Source organism: Lagenorhynchus albirostris, chromosome 13 (assembly GCF_949774975.1).
Source record: "Lagenorhynchus albirostris chromosome 13, mLagAlb1.1, whole genome shotgun sequence".
NCBI lineage: Eukaryota > Metazoa > Chordata > Mammalia > Artiodactyla > Delphinidae > Lagenorhynchus > Lagenorhynchus albirostris.
In genome coordinates this window covers 44516788-44529831 of record NC_083107.1, presented here as the reverse complement: position 1 = coordinate 44529831, position 13044 = coordinate 44516788, and the positions used below count along the sequence as shown (strand labels likewise).

Sequence of the window (13044 nt, the reverse complement as noted above, 5' to 3'; positions counted from 1 at the left end):
CACAAAACTATAAGGTTAAGACATGAAAAACTAGGAACACACAGATATATATAGATACAGATATGTAAATAGCTCCCAAATAGAAAATTTCAACATTATAAAGAAGCTGATTCTTCCCAAAATAATAATAAATTTATTATAATTCTAATCAAAATGTCAACAGAGCTGGGTATTAGTTCATTGATTGGTTTTATACTTGTAAAGTGACTCAAGTTGATGGGGTTACGGAGGGCAGGTAAGAATAACAAAGAATTTAGAAAAATAAAAGAAGGAATATATTGGGGGGAAGCTAGACTTACTATTAAACCATGTGTTAAAGTTAGAATAAGTAAAATAACATGGTCCATCTGAACACAACACTTGATCACTACGCTATACTGCCTTATTTATCTAAGGATTTCCAATATCTGTTACCATGCCCAGTATAACAGTGTAATATTTTCTTAACATGAACTAATAAAAAGTACTATGAATTATTAGATCATATATTGGCCACATAAAAGTACTTGTTCACAGTACGTTATAATTAATTGCAAGAGTTTAAGTGACCTTTCGTCAGCAAATGGTTTAATATAGAATGGCATGATTAACTGTCACTGAAGATAATTATTGTTCTTCAAGATTTAATAAACTTCATGAAATCTCAGTACCTATTACACTAAACTGCCAATACAGAAGAACAGCAAATTTGTTATTTGTGCTAATACTTTATACAGAAAGCTAAAGTGAAATATATATACATATATATATATATGCATATTAAATTTCTAAGTAATCCATACTTAAATTTCTAAGTAATCCATACAAATTTCTAAGTAATCCATACTTCTTCTCCAACTTGAATGAAAAGGCCATGTATGATTTCTAGGCTAGATTCTGGATCTAAAATGAAGACAGTAAAGCAAAGCCTTTCTAACCTTTTAAGACTCTTCCATCCTTTTTGTCTAGGCCTGAGCACCTTCATACTTTAGTACACTAATAAAAAGTATGTTTCAGGAATCTCTGGCAGTTAACTAATATTAGATGAATTTAAGGAGGCAGAAATTATATAATAAAAGACAATTTTATGTATACCAGCTGAGCTACAAGGGACAAGAGAATTATGAATCATATAAAACACAGGTATAGCAAGTATAAAGAATGACAGAAATGTCAAACTTGCTTTTGAAACTTTTAAGATTAACCCATAATAACAAGTTAACTGGTTACCGATATGAAGATGCTACTGTCATCATTAAGCGGAAGAGACCTCACTTCACTCTTCAAGACTAGAAATGTTTGTACGTCACCATCACTTTAAAATACCTCCCTACATGAAGCTGTATGTTAGCTAGACATTTTACAAAGTAGTCAGCTACCATTCCCCACTGGTAAATATTTATGAACTTGAACTAACCAGAAAAGTTTAAATTATAATCTTTTTTAGAAGGCAGTGGATCTGAATTAAGTATGGACTTTAATTTACAAAAGAAGGGATGAGCCAGGGGAATATAGAAAACATTTTTGAAAGTGACCAATAGGCTATATAGCCCTTTTGCTTCATTTTAGTTTGATTTTTCTAGTGAATCAAGTAACCAAACCTGACAGAATTTTGGACATTAGTTCCAACTACACAGAACAACCAAACTCATGGAAAACTGAGACCAAAAATGTCACCACCTCCTAGAATAAGTCATATAGCTGCTTCCTACCCTCTGCAAACCCTATTTCCTATCTCCCTACCCCTACCCTAATCTTTGTGTATGTACTGCACATAAATTAGATTTATCCAAAATTTATTTCATAATAGTGAACTCTAATACAAATTGTGAGAAATTTTTATTTGACCATTTATATCAACTATTCACACAGTTAACTATGAGTGACTTACCCTCCAAAAACATCAAGCCTAAAAAAGAATAGTCATTAACAATGAAGGTGATACTTTTAACTTCTAAAAGAAAACATAGATGACTTAAATAGCCAGTTCAAACACATTAAGTCAAAAGCCTGCCTAATTTTATTCAGCAGCTAAAAGGAAAAAAATTATAACATAAAACTGATGTGGGAAGAGATAACAGTATATCTGGAATGAACTTTTTGACTAGAAACAAACATTCAAATTCATGCCTTTGGGGACTTCCCTGGTGGCGCAGTGGTTAAGAATCTGCCTGCCAATGCAGGGGACACGGGTTCGAGCCCTGGTCCGGGAAGATCCCACATGCCGGGGAGCAACTAAGCCCGTGTGCCACAGCTACTGAAGCCCGTGCGCCTAGAGACCGTGCTCCGCAACAACAGAAGCCACTGCAATAAGAAGCCCACGTGCTGCAACGAAGACCCAACACAGCCAAAAATAAATAAACAAAATAAATATATAACAACAACAAAAAATCCATGCCTTTGTCACTAGAGATAGTTTGGGAATTCAAGCTATAGAATTAACTTCAAACAAATTCTGAAAACATGTATTTTTACATTTGAGGCATAAACTCTATCTTTCCAATACCTTTAAACATTCAACTATAATAGACTCTAGAACACGTGATTTAAAAAGCATTCATGATAAACTTCCTGTATTATGATTTGGAGAATTTAGCCTTGTCATCTCTCATCCCTTAAAACAAAACAAACAAAAAGCCACACCAAAAACATTTTGAGGATTACTTTCTTTCCCATCCATGAAGTAACGAGTTAGTAATTTTGATGAGCTATGGTCCCAAAAGTCTACCTTCTGAGTGACTGGTGATGGTAAGTACACAGGGGAGAAAAATATGAATGTCCATGATTAATGAAATGTAAATGGTGCACTGAGTGTCATAACATGGAGTGTTACATTCAAACTCAGTTTAAATTAACTGAATGTTAAAAATGTTTACTTTGATTAAACGCTGGAAACATACTACAGTGGAAAAACATGGGCTTTAGAGTCAGAGAAATGGGTTCAAATCAAATATCCTGGTTTATTACATAACTTTTGACAAGTCAATTTCTCTGAGCCTTGGTCTTTTCAATAAAATGGGGGTAACATGTTCTCAATAGCAGTTTTGCATATTTAGATAAATAATGTAAATCAAGCATCTAGTACAATGACTGCTACAAAGCAGTGCTCAATCACCATTAATTCTCTTCCCACACCCCGCTTCCTGAGTGTCACACTGTCTCATTTAGTCTCATTTACTGAGCCCCTCACTCAGTTGTGTGCTGGCTGTGTAACTGGCTCTGAGGGAGTGAAAAAAGAAAAAAGAAGTTTATAGAATTGGTTTGTAACACTGGCTGATTTCTATGGTGTAACTACTCCCACATGGCTGATCTCAACCTACCAGCTTTGAAGTCTACCCAATACAGAGCTGGAAAGAGATGTACATGATTACTCTCTGTCCCATTACTCTGTTTAATTTTTTCCACAACACTTTTACCTTTTGAAATTACCTTGTTTAACTGTTTAGGTATTTATTCTGTTCCCACCCCTACCCCCAAAGGGAATAAAAACACTACGGCAGGGACCTTGTCTGTCCTGTTCTCTTCTGTGTCCTCAGCAAGTACAAAATCAAACTAATTGGTAAGAGTCCCCAAATTCAGGAAACTGAAAAGTATTAAAAAAAAAAAAGACTAATTCAAGGAAAACACTCATACCCTCAATTTCGGCAGCACTGTTCTTTTTCTTTGGAGAAGGAATAAAAAATAAACATGACCAGTAAGTACCAAATGCTTAAATTAAAACAGCAGATTACTTCTGCCACATCACCTAGCTTAGCAATAAAAATCGGCCAGGCATAAGCACTTCCATATAAAGGGCAACATTTCTAAATGTCCAGCTGGAACACCATACTTATATAATTCAAGGTAGGCAATCTTACCATTCTTAATAACACAGAAGCAGTTACTGTATGGTTATACAAAGGTAAACAAATACTACTGTTAATAAGTCATGTATTACCATTTTTTTTCTTTTATTAATCCAGCTTGCAAGCCCAGCCTCCCACACCCCGAATTTACTTTACCTGCACGAATTAACATCCGCAAACATTCTATAGAGTTGTGATAAGCTGCTTCATGAATTGGCATCCATCCCCTGTTATCAGCAACATCAACACTACGTCCGTTTTTGAGTAGTTTTCTTAAGACTTTAACATTGCCTTCCCTGGCAGCAAGTCCAACCGTGGAGCATGTGTCAGAGTAAGCCTCTGTAAAATCCATTCTTTTGACCAGTCTACAAAACAAGGCAGAAAGAAAACACTATCGTCAATAAAACAACACTGCACTCCTAGATATTAGCAGATCAGTGTGGATCTGTCTAGCATCTCTCACATAACTGCTGGGGAACAGCCTGAGGTGGAGATAGCAACCTGTCAGGCCATAGCCTCTGCCAGTCTAAACCAGGAAGTCTCTCTGTTTGGGGGACTGGGCTTCCTTAGAATCCTCTTATTAAAGATATCAAGGGAGTTTTAAGTGTTCTATCACTCCTTGTCTGAGCAGCTCCTTCCTGCAGGCTTCTGCTCCCATTCATACTCCAACAAAATGCACTCACTGGAACACTGTTGATGAGAGAGTGAAATTCCTTCAGTTAATCCCAAATGTATATAGTCTACTGTGCAGAGATGGCCATTTAACGACCAGCAACACTCAGCCTCAAGAACTAATTTTATAGCCCTCTACAGGGAAAAGCTAAACCCAAAAAAGCCAGAAAGGAGTGAAAGACATTTTTTTAAAAAAACAAAAATAAATAGTAATTCTAGTTTTTATGTCCCTGGTGGTTCTTTCCAGAAGGAGCAAAACACTTGGGTTTTCTTTCCTTGATGAAACAGTCCCACTGACTGAATATACTAAAATGAACAAAGACCATCATAGATGGGTCCAGCTTTCCTACACTAGCCCAGAAAGTTTTTCACAGCATTATTAGCCTCTTCCTCACAATCTCCCTTTAAGTTCAAGTTCCCCTGGAGTCAGTGTCCAGTATAGCTCAGCATATGACTCTTACAAAGACAATTTCTTGTTAGTCACACTATGAGGCAGGTTGGGGTAAGACCCAGGATTCTCAGGGCAACAGTTATCTCTCAAAAGGCAGTCCCTCTCAGGAACATTTCAGTTCCATTCTTCCTTTTAGTTTTTCTAAATATCTTACGAGGTAGGTCAGGAAATACCAACAACATGTCTAGTCCAATACAGGTAAAAAACTTTCCAGAGTGATATTCTAAATAATTTAATCAGAACGGGAGGTTTGAGGGAAGAGGTTAAAAGTAAGCACACAGCAGTTCCTGTAGTAAGTTTAAACTTATCTATGGTCATGTTTAAATATAAAGCTGTATCTGCAGAACCTGATTCTACAGAGAGCTAATATTAGCTATGAATTAATCTGATTAAATCAACCAGTCCATTACTAAGGAAGCGAAGATATTTATTACAGAATATTTAATTATTCAGTTAATGATTATTTACTGAGTACCAATTAAATGATCAGCAATGTGGAGGATATAAAGATGACACAGAAGTTGCAAGGAGGGGGAATGAAAAAGACACTGAAGGAGACCTTCAACATGGTGGAGGAGTAAGACGCAGAGATCACCTTCCTCCATACAGATACATCAGAAATACATCTACACGTGGAACAACTCCTACAGAACACCTACTGAACGCTGGCAGAAGACCTCAGACTTCCCAAAAGGCAAGAAACTCCCCACGTACCTGGGCAGGGCAAAAGAAAAAAGAAACAACAGAGACAAAAGAAAAAACAGAGGCAAAAGAATAGGGACAGGACCTGCACCTCTGGGAGGGACCTGTGAAGGAGAAGTTTCCACACACTAGGAAGCCCCTTCACTGGCGGAGATGGGGGGTGGCAGAGGGGAAGCTTCAGAGCCACGGAGGAGAGCACAGCAACACGGCTGCAGAGGGCAAAGCGAAGAGATTCCCACACAGGGGATCCGTGCCGAACAGCACTCACCAGCCTGAGAGGCTTGTCTGCTCACCCGCCGGGGTGGGTGGTGGCTGAGAGCTGAGGCTCGGGCTTTGGAGGTCAGATCCCAGGGAGAGAACTGGAGTTGGCTGCGGGAACACAGCCTGAAGGGGGCTAGTGAGCCACAGCTAGCCGGGAGGGAGTCTGGGAAAAAGTCTGGAACTGCCGAAGAGGCAAGAGACCATTGTTGCGTGGTGCGCGAGGAGACGGGATTCAGAGCACCGCCTAAACAAGCTCCAGAGATGGGCGCGAGGTGCGGCTACCAGCGCAGACACCAGAGACGGGCATGAGATGCTAAGGCTGCCACTGCAGCCACCAAGAAGCCTGTGTGCAAGCACAGGTCACTATCCACACCGCCCCTCCCGGGGGCCTGTGCAGCCTGCCACTTCCAGGGTCCCATGATCCAGGGACAACTTTCCTGGGAGAAGACACAGCGCACCTGAGGCTGTTACAACGTCACTATGGCCTCTGCCGCTGCAGGCTCGCCCCACATTACGTACTCCTCCCTCCCCCGGGCCTGAGTGAGCCAGAGCCCCCGAATCAGCTGCTCCTTTAACCCCGTCCTGTCTGAGCAGGGAACAGACGCCCTCAGGCGACCTACACGCAGAGGCGCGGCCAAATCCAAAGCTGAACCCCAGGAGCTGTGCGAACAAAGAAGAGAAAGGGAAATTTCTCCCAGCAGCCTCAGGAGCAGCGGATTAAATCTCCACAATCAACTTGATGTACCCTGCATATGTGCAATACTTGAACAGACAACGAATCATCCCAAAATTGAGGAAGAGGACTTTGGGAGCAACTGTAGACTTGGAGTTTCCTTTTAATTTGTTTCAGGTTTTATGTTTACCTTAGTTTAGTATTTAGAGTTTATTATCATTGGTAGATTTGTTTATTGATTTGGTTGCTCTTTTTTAATATATATATATGTTTTTCCTTTTTCTCTTTTCGTGAGTGTGTATGTGTATGCTTCTTTGTCTGATTTTGTCTGTAGAGCTTTGCTTTTACCATTTGTTCTAAAGTTCTGTCTATCCGTTTTTCGTTTTTTCCTTTTTTTTAAGTACAGTTTTTAGTGCTTGTTATCATGGGTAGATTTGTTTTTTGATTTGGTTGCTCTCTTCTTTCTTTCTTTTTTATTAGTTTTTAATTTTTTATTTTTAATAATTTTTTATTTTAATAACTTTATTTTATTTTTTTCTTACTTTCTTTCTTTTTTTCTCCCTCTTCTTCTGAGCCATGTGGCTGACAGGGTCCTGGTGCTTCTGCGGGGTGTCAGGCCTGTGCCTCTGAGGTGGGAGAGCCAAGTTCAGGACACTGGTCCACCAGAGACCTCCTGGCTCCAAGTAATATCAAACAGTGAAAGCTCTCCCAGAGATCTCCATCTCAACACTAACACCCAGCTCCACTCAACAACCAGCAAGCTACAGTGCTGGACACCCTATGCAAAACAACTAGAAAGACAGGAACACAACCCCTCCCATTAGCAGAGAGGCTACGTAAAATCATAATAATGTCACAGACAACCCAAAACAAACCACTGGACTTGGTCCTGCCCACCAGAAAGACAAGATCCAACCTCATCCACCAGAACACAGGCACTAGTCCCCTGCACCAGGAAGCCTACACAACCCACTGAATCAACGTTAGCCACTGGGGGCAGATACAAAAACAACAGGAACTACGAACCTGCAGCCAGCGAAAAAGAGAACCCAAACACAGTAAGCAAAATGAGAAGACAGAGAAAGACACAGCAGATGAAAGAGCAAGGTAAAAACCCATCAAACCAAAAAAAATGAAGAGGAAATAGGCAGTCTACCTGAAAAAGAATTCAGAGTAATGATAGTAGAGATGATCCAAAATCTTGGAAATAGAATGGAGAAAATACAAGAAACGTTTAACAAGGACCTAGAAGAACTAAGCAGCAAACAAACAATGATGAACAACACAATAAATGAAATTAAAAATTCTCTAGAAGAAATCAATAGCAGAATGACTCAGGGAGAAGAACAGATAAGTGACCTGAAAGATAAAATAGTGGAAATAACTACCACAGAGCAGAATAAAGAATGAAAAGAATTGAGGACAGCCTCAGAGACCTCTGGGACAATATTAAATGCACCAACATTCGAATTATAGGGGTCCCAGAAAAACAACAGAAAAAGAAAGTGACTGAGAAAATATTTGAAAAGATTATAGTTGAAAACTTCCCTAATATGGGAAAGGAAATAGTCAATCAAGTCCAGGAAGCGCAGAGAGTCCCATACAGGATAAATCCAAGGAGAAATACGCCAAGACACATATTAATCAAACGATCAAAAATTAAATACAAAGAAAAAATATTAAAAGCAGCAAGGGAAAAACAACAAATAACATACAACAGAATCCCCATAAGGTTAACAGCTTATCTTTCAACAGAAACTCTGCAAGCCAGAAGGGAGTGGCAGGACATACTTAAAGTGATGAAAGGGGAACACCTACAACCAAGATTACTCTACCCAGCTAGGATCTCATTCAGATTAGACAGAGAAATTAAAATCTTTACCAACAAGCAAAAGCTAAGAGAATTCAGCACCACCAAACCAGCTTCACAACAAATGCTAAAGGAACATCTCTAGGCAGGAAACACAAGAGAAGGAAAAGACCTACAATAACAAACCCAAAACAATTAAGAAAATGGTCATAGGAACATACATATTGACAATTACCTTAAATGTAAATGGATTAAATGCTCCAACCAAAAGACACAGACTGGCTGAATGGATAGAAAAACAAGACCCATTTATATGCTGTCTACAGAGACCCACTTCAGACCTAGGGACACATACAGACTGAAAGTGAGGGGATGGAAAAAGATATTCCATGCAAATGGAAATCAAAAGAAAGCAGGAGTAACAATTCTCATATCAGACAAAATAGACTTTAAAATAAAGACTGTTAAAGAGACAAAGGAGGACACTACATAATGATTAAGGGATCAATCCAATAAGAAGGTATAACAGCTGTAAATATTTATGCACCCAACATAGGAGCACCTCAATACATAAGGCAAATGCTAACACCCATTAAAAGGGGAAATTGACAGTAACACCATCACAATAGGGGACTTTAACACCCCACTTTCACCAATGGAGAGATCAACCAAAATGAAAATAAATAAGGAAACACAAGCTTTAAATGACACATTAAACAAGATGGACCTAACTGATATTTATAGGATATTCCATCCAAAAACAACAGAATACACTTTCTTCTCAAGTGCTCATAGAACATTCTCCAAAACAGATCATATCTTGGGTCACAAATCAAGCCTTGGCAAATTTAAGAAAACTAAAATCGTATCAAGTATCTTTTCCGACCACAATGCTATTAGACTAGATATCAATTACAGGAAAAAAAAGGGTAAAAAAGACAGACACATGGAGGGTACACAATACACTACTTAATAACCAAGAGATCACTGAAGAAATCAAAAAGGAAATCAATAAATACCTAGAAACAAATGACAATGAAAACATAACGACCCAAAACCTATGGGATGCAGCAAAAGCACTTCTTTTTTTTTTTTTTTTTCAACATCTTTATTGGGGTATAATTGCTTTACAATGGTGTGTTAGCTTCTGCTTTATAACAAAGCGAATCAGTCATACATAAACATATGTTCCCATATGTCTTCCCTGTTGCGTCTCCCTCCCTCCCACCCTCCCTATCCCACCCCTCCAGGCTGTCACAAAGCACCGAGCCAATATCCCTGTGCCATGCGGCTGCTTCCCACTAGCTATCTACCTTACTACGTTTGTTAGTGTGTATATGCCCATGACTCTCTCTCGCCCTGTCACAGAAAAGCACTTCTAAGAGGGAAGTTTATAGCAATACAATTCTACCTCAAGGAACAAGAAACATCTCAAATAAACAACCTAACCTTACATCTAAAGCAATCAGAGAAAGAATTAAAAAAAACCAAAGTTAGCAGAAGAAAAGAAATCAAAAAGATCAGATCAGAAATAAATGAAAAATATATGAAGGAAATAGCAAAGATCAATAAAACTAAAAGCTGGTTCTTTGAGAAGATAAACAAAATTGATAAACCATTAGCCAGACTCATCAAGAAAAAAAGGGATAAGACTCAAATCAAAAAAATTAGAAATAAAAACGGAGAAGTAACAACTGACACTGCAGAAATACGAAGGATCATGAGAGATTACTACAAGCAACTCTATGCCAATAAAATGGACAACCTGGAAGAAATGGACAAATTCTTAGAAAAGCACAACCTTCCAAGACTGAACCAGGAAGAAATAGAAAATATAAACAGACCAATCACAAGCACTGAAATTGAGACTGTGATTAAAAATCTTCCAACAAACAACAGTCCTGGACTAGATGGCTTCACAGGCGAATTCTATCAAACATTTAGAGAAGAGATAACACCTATCCTTTTCAAACTCTTCCAAAATATAGTAGAGGGAAGAACACTCTCAAACTCATTCTACAAGGCAACATCATCACCCTGATAACAAAACCAGACAAAGATGTCACCAAGAAAGACAACTACAGGCCAGTATCACTGATGAACATAGATGCAAAAATCCTCAATAAAATACTAGCAAACAGAATCCAACAGAACATTAAAAGGATCATACACCATAATCAAATGGGGTTTATCCCAAGAATACAAAGATTCTTCAATATATGCAAATCAATCAATGTGATACTCCATATTAACAAACTGAAGGAGTAAACCATATGATCATCTCAAATGATGCAGACAAAGCTTTTGACAAAATTCAACACCCATTTATGATAAAAACCCTCCAGAAAGTAGGCATAGAGGGAACTTACCTCAACAAAATAAAGGCCATATATGACAAACTCACAGCCAACATCGTTCTCAATGGTGAAAAACTGAAAGCATTTCTTCTAAGATCAGGAACAAGACAAGGCTGTCCACTCCCACCACTAGTATTCAACATAGATTTGGAAGTTTTAGTCACAGCAATCAGAGATGAAAAGAAATAAAAGGAATCCAAATCGGTAAAGAAAAAGTAAAGCTGTCACTGTTTGCAGATGACATAATACTATACAAAGAGAATGCTAAAGATGCTGCCAGAAAACTACTACAGCTGATCAATGAATTTGTTAAAGTAGAAGGATACAAAATTAATGCTCAGAAATCTCTTGCATGCCTATACACTAATGATGAAAAATCTGAAAGAGAAATTAAGGGAACACTCCCATTTACCACTGCAACGAAAAGAATAAAATACCTAGGAATAAATCTACCTAAGGAGACAAAAGACCTGTATGCAGAAAACTATAAGACACTCATGAAAGAAATTAAAGATGATACAAACAGATGGAGAGATATACCACGTTCTTGGACTGGAAGAATCAACATTGTGAAAATGACTATACAACCCGAAGCAAACTACAGATTCAATGCAATCCCTATCAAACTACCACTAGCATTTTTCACAGAACTAGAACAAAAAATTTCACAATTTGTATGGAAACACAAGACCCCAAGTAGCCAAAGCAATTGAGAGAGAAAAACGGAGCTGGAGGAATCAGGCTCCCAGACTTCAGACTATACTATAAAGTGATAGTAATCAAGCAGTATGGTACTGGCAAAATAACAGAAAGACAGATCAATGTAACAGGACAGAAAGCCCAGAGATAAACCCACGCACATATGGTCACCTTATTTTTGATAAAGGAGTCAAGAATATACAATGGAGAAAAGACAGCCTCTTCAATAAGTGGGGCTGGGCAAACTGGACAGCTACATGTAAAAGAATAAAATTAGAATACTCCCTAACACCATACACAAAAATAAACTCAAAATGGATTAAAGACCTAAATGTAAGGCCAGACACTATAAAACTCTTAGAGGAAAACATAGGCAGAACACTCTATGACATAAATCACAGCAAGATCCTTTTTGACCCACCTCCTACAGAAATGGAAATAAAAACAAAAATAATGGGACAAAAAATAATGGGACAATGGGACAATAAAAACAAATGGGACCTAATGAAACGTAAATGCTTTTGCACAGCAAAGGAAGCCATAAACAAGACGAAAAAACAACCCTCAGAATGGGAAAAAATATTTGCAAATGAAGCAACTGACAAAGGATTAATCTCCAAAATTTACAAGCAGCTCATGCAGCTCAATATCCAAAAAACAAACAACCCAATCCAAAAACGGGCAGAAGACCTACATAGACATTTCTCCAAAGAAGACATACAAATTGCCAATAAACATATGAAAGGATGCTCAACATCACTAAGCACTAGAGAAATGCAAATCAAAACTACAATGAGGTATCACCTCACACCAGTCAGAATGGCCATCATCAAAAAAATGTACAAACAATAAATGCTGGAAAGAGTGTGGAGAAAAGGGAACCCTCTTGCACTGTTGGTGGGAATGTATATTGATACAGCCACTATGGAGAACAGTATGGAGGTTCCCTGAACAACTACAAATAGAACTACCATATGACCCAGCTATCCCACTACTGGGCATATACCCTGAGAAAACCATAATTCAAAAAAAGTCATGTTCCACAATGTTCATCGCAGCATTATGTACAATAGCCAGGACATGGAAGCAACCTAAGTGTCCATCGGCAGATGAATGGATAAAGAAGATGTGGTACATATATACAATGGAATATTACTCAGTCATAAAAAGAAACGAAATTGAGTTATTTGTAGTGAAGTGGATGGACCTAAAGTCTGTCATACAGAGTGAAGTAAGTCAGAAAGAGAAAAACAAATACCATATGCTAACACATATATATGGAACCTTAAAAAAAAAGTGGTTCTGAGGAACCTAGGGGCAGGACAGGAATAAAGATACAGACGTAGAGAACGGACTTGAGGACGTGGGGAGCGGGAAGAGTAAGCTGGGACGAAGTGAGAGAGTGGCATGGACTTATATATACTACCAAATGTAAAACAGCTAGCTAGTGGGAAGCAGCTGCAAAGCACAGGGAGATCAGCGCCTGCTTTGTGACCACCTAGAGGGGTGGGATAGGGAGGGTGGGAGGGAGACACAAGCGGGAGGAGATATGGGGATGTATGTATATGTATAGCTGATTCACTTTGTTATAAAGC

General features: G+C 38.4%; 1 protein-coding gene across 3 annotated transcripts in view; it reads right to left on the bottom strand.

Moving 5' to 3' along the window:
• ASB3 (ankyrin repeat and SOCS box containing 3) overlaps nt 1-13044 on the bottom strand; it is a 95288-nt gene that overhangs the window by 57406 nt on the left and 24838 nt on the right. For all 3 annotated transcript variants that reach the window (XM_060169965.1, XM_060169966.1, XM_060169964.1), the window contains one exon: nt 3981-4189. In XM_060169965.1, the coding sequence (XP_060025948.1) occupies nt 3981-4176 (196 nt within the window). In that variant the 5' untranslated portion in view covers nt 4177-4189. The remainder of the gene's footprint in view (nt 1-3980; nt 4190-13044) is intronic.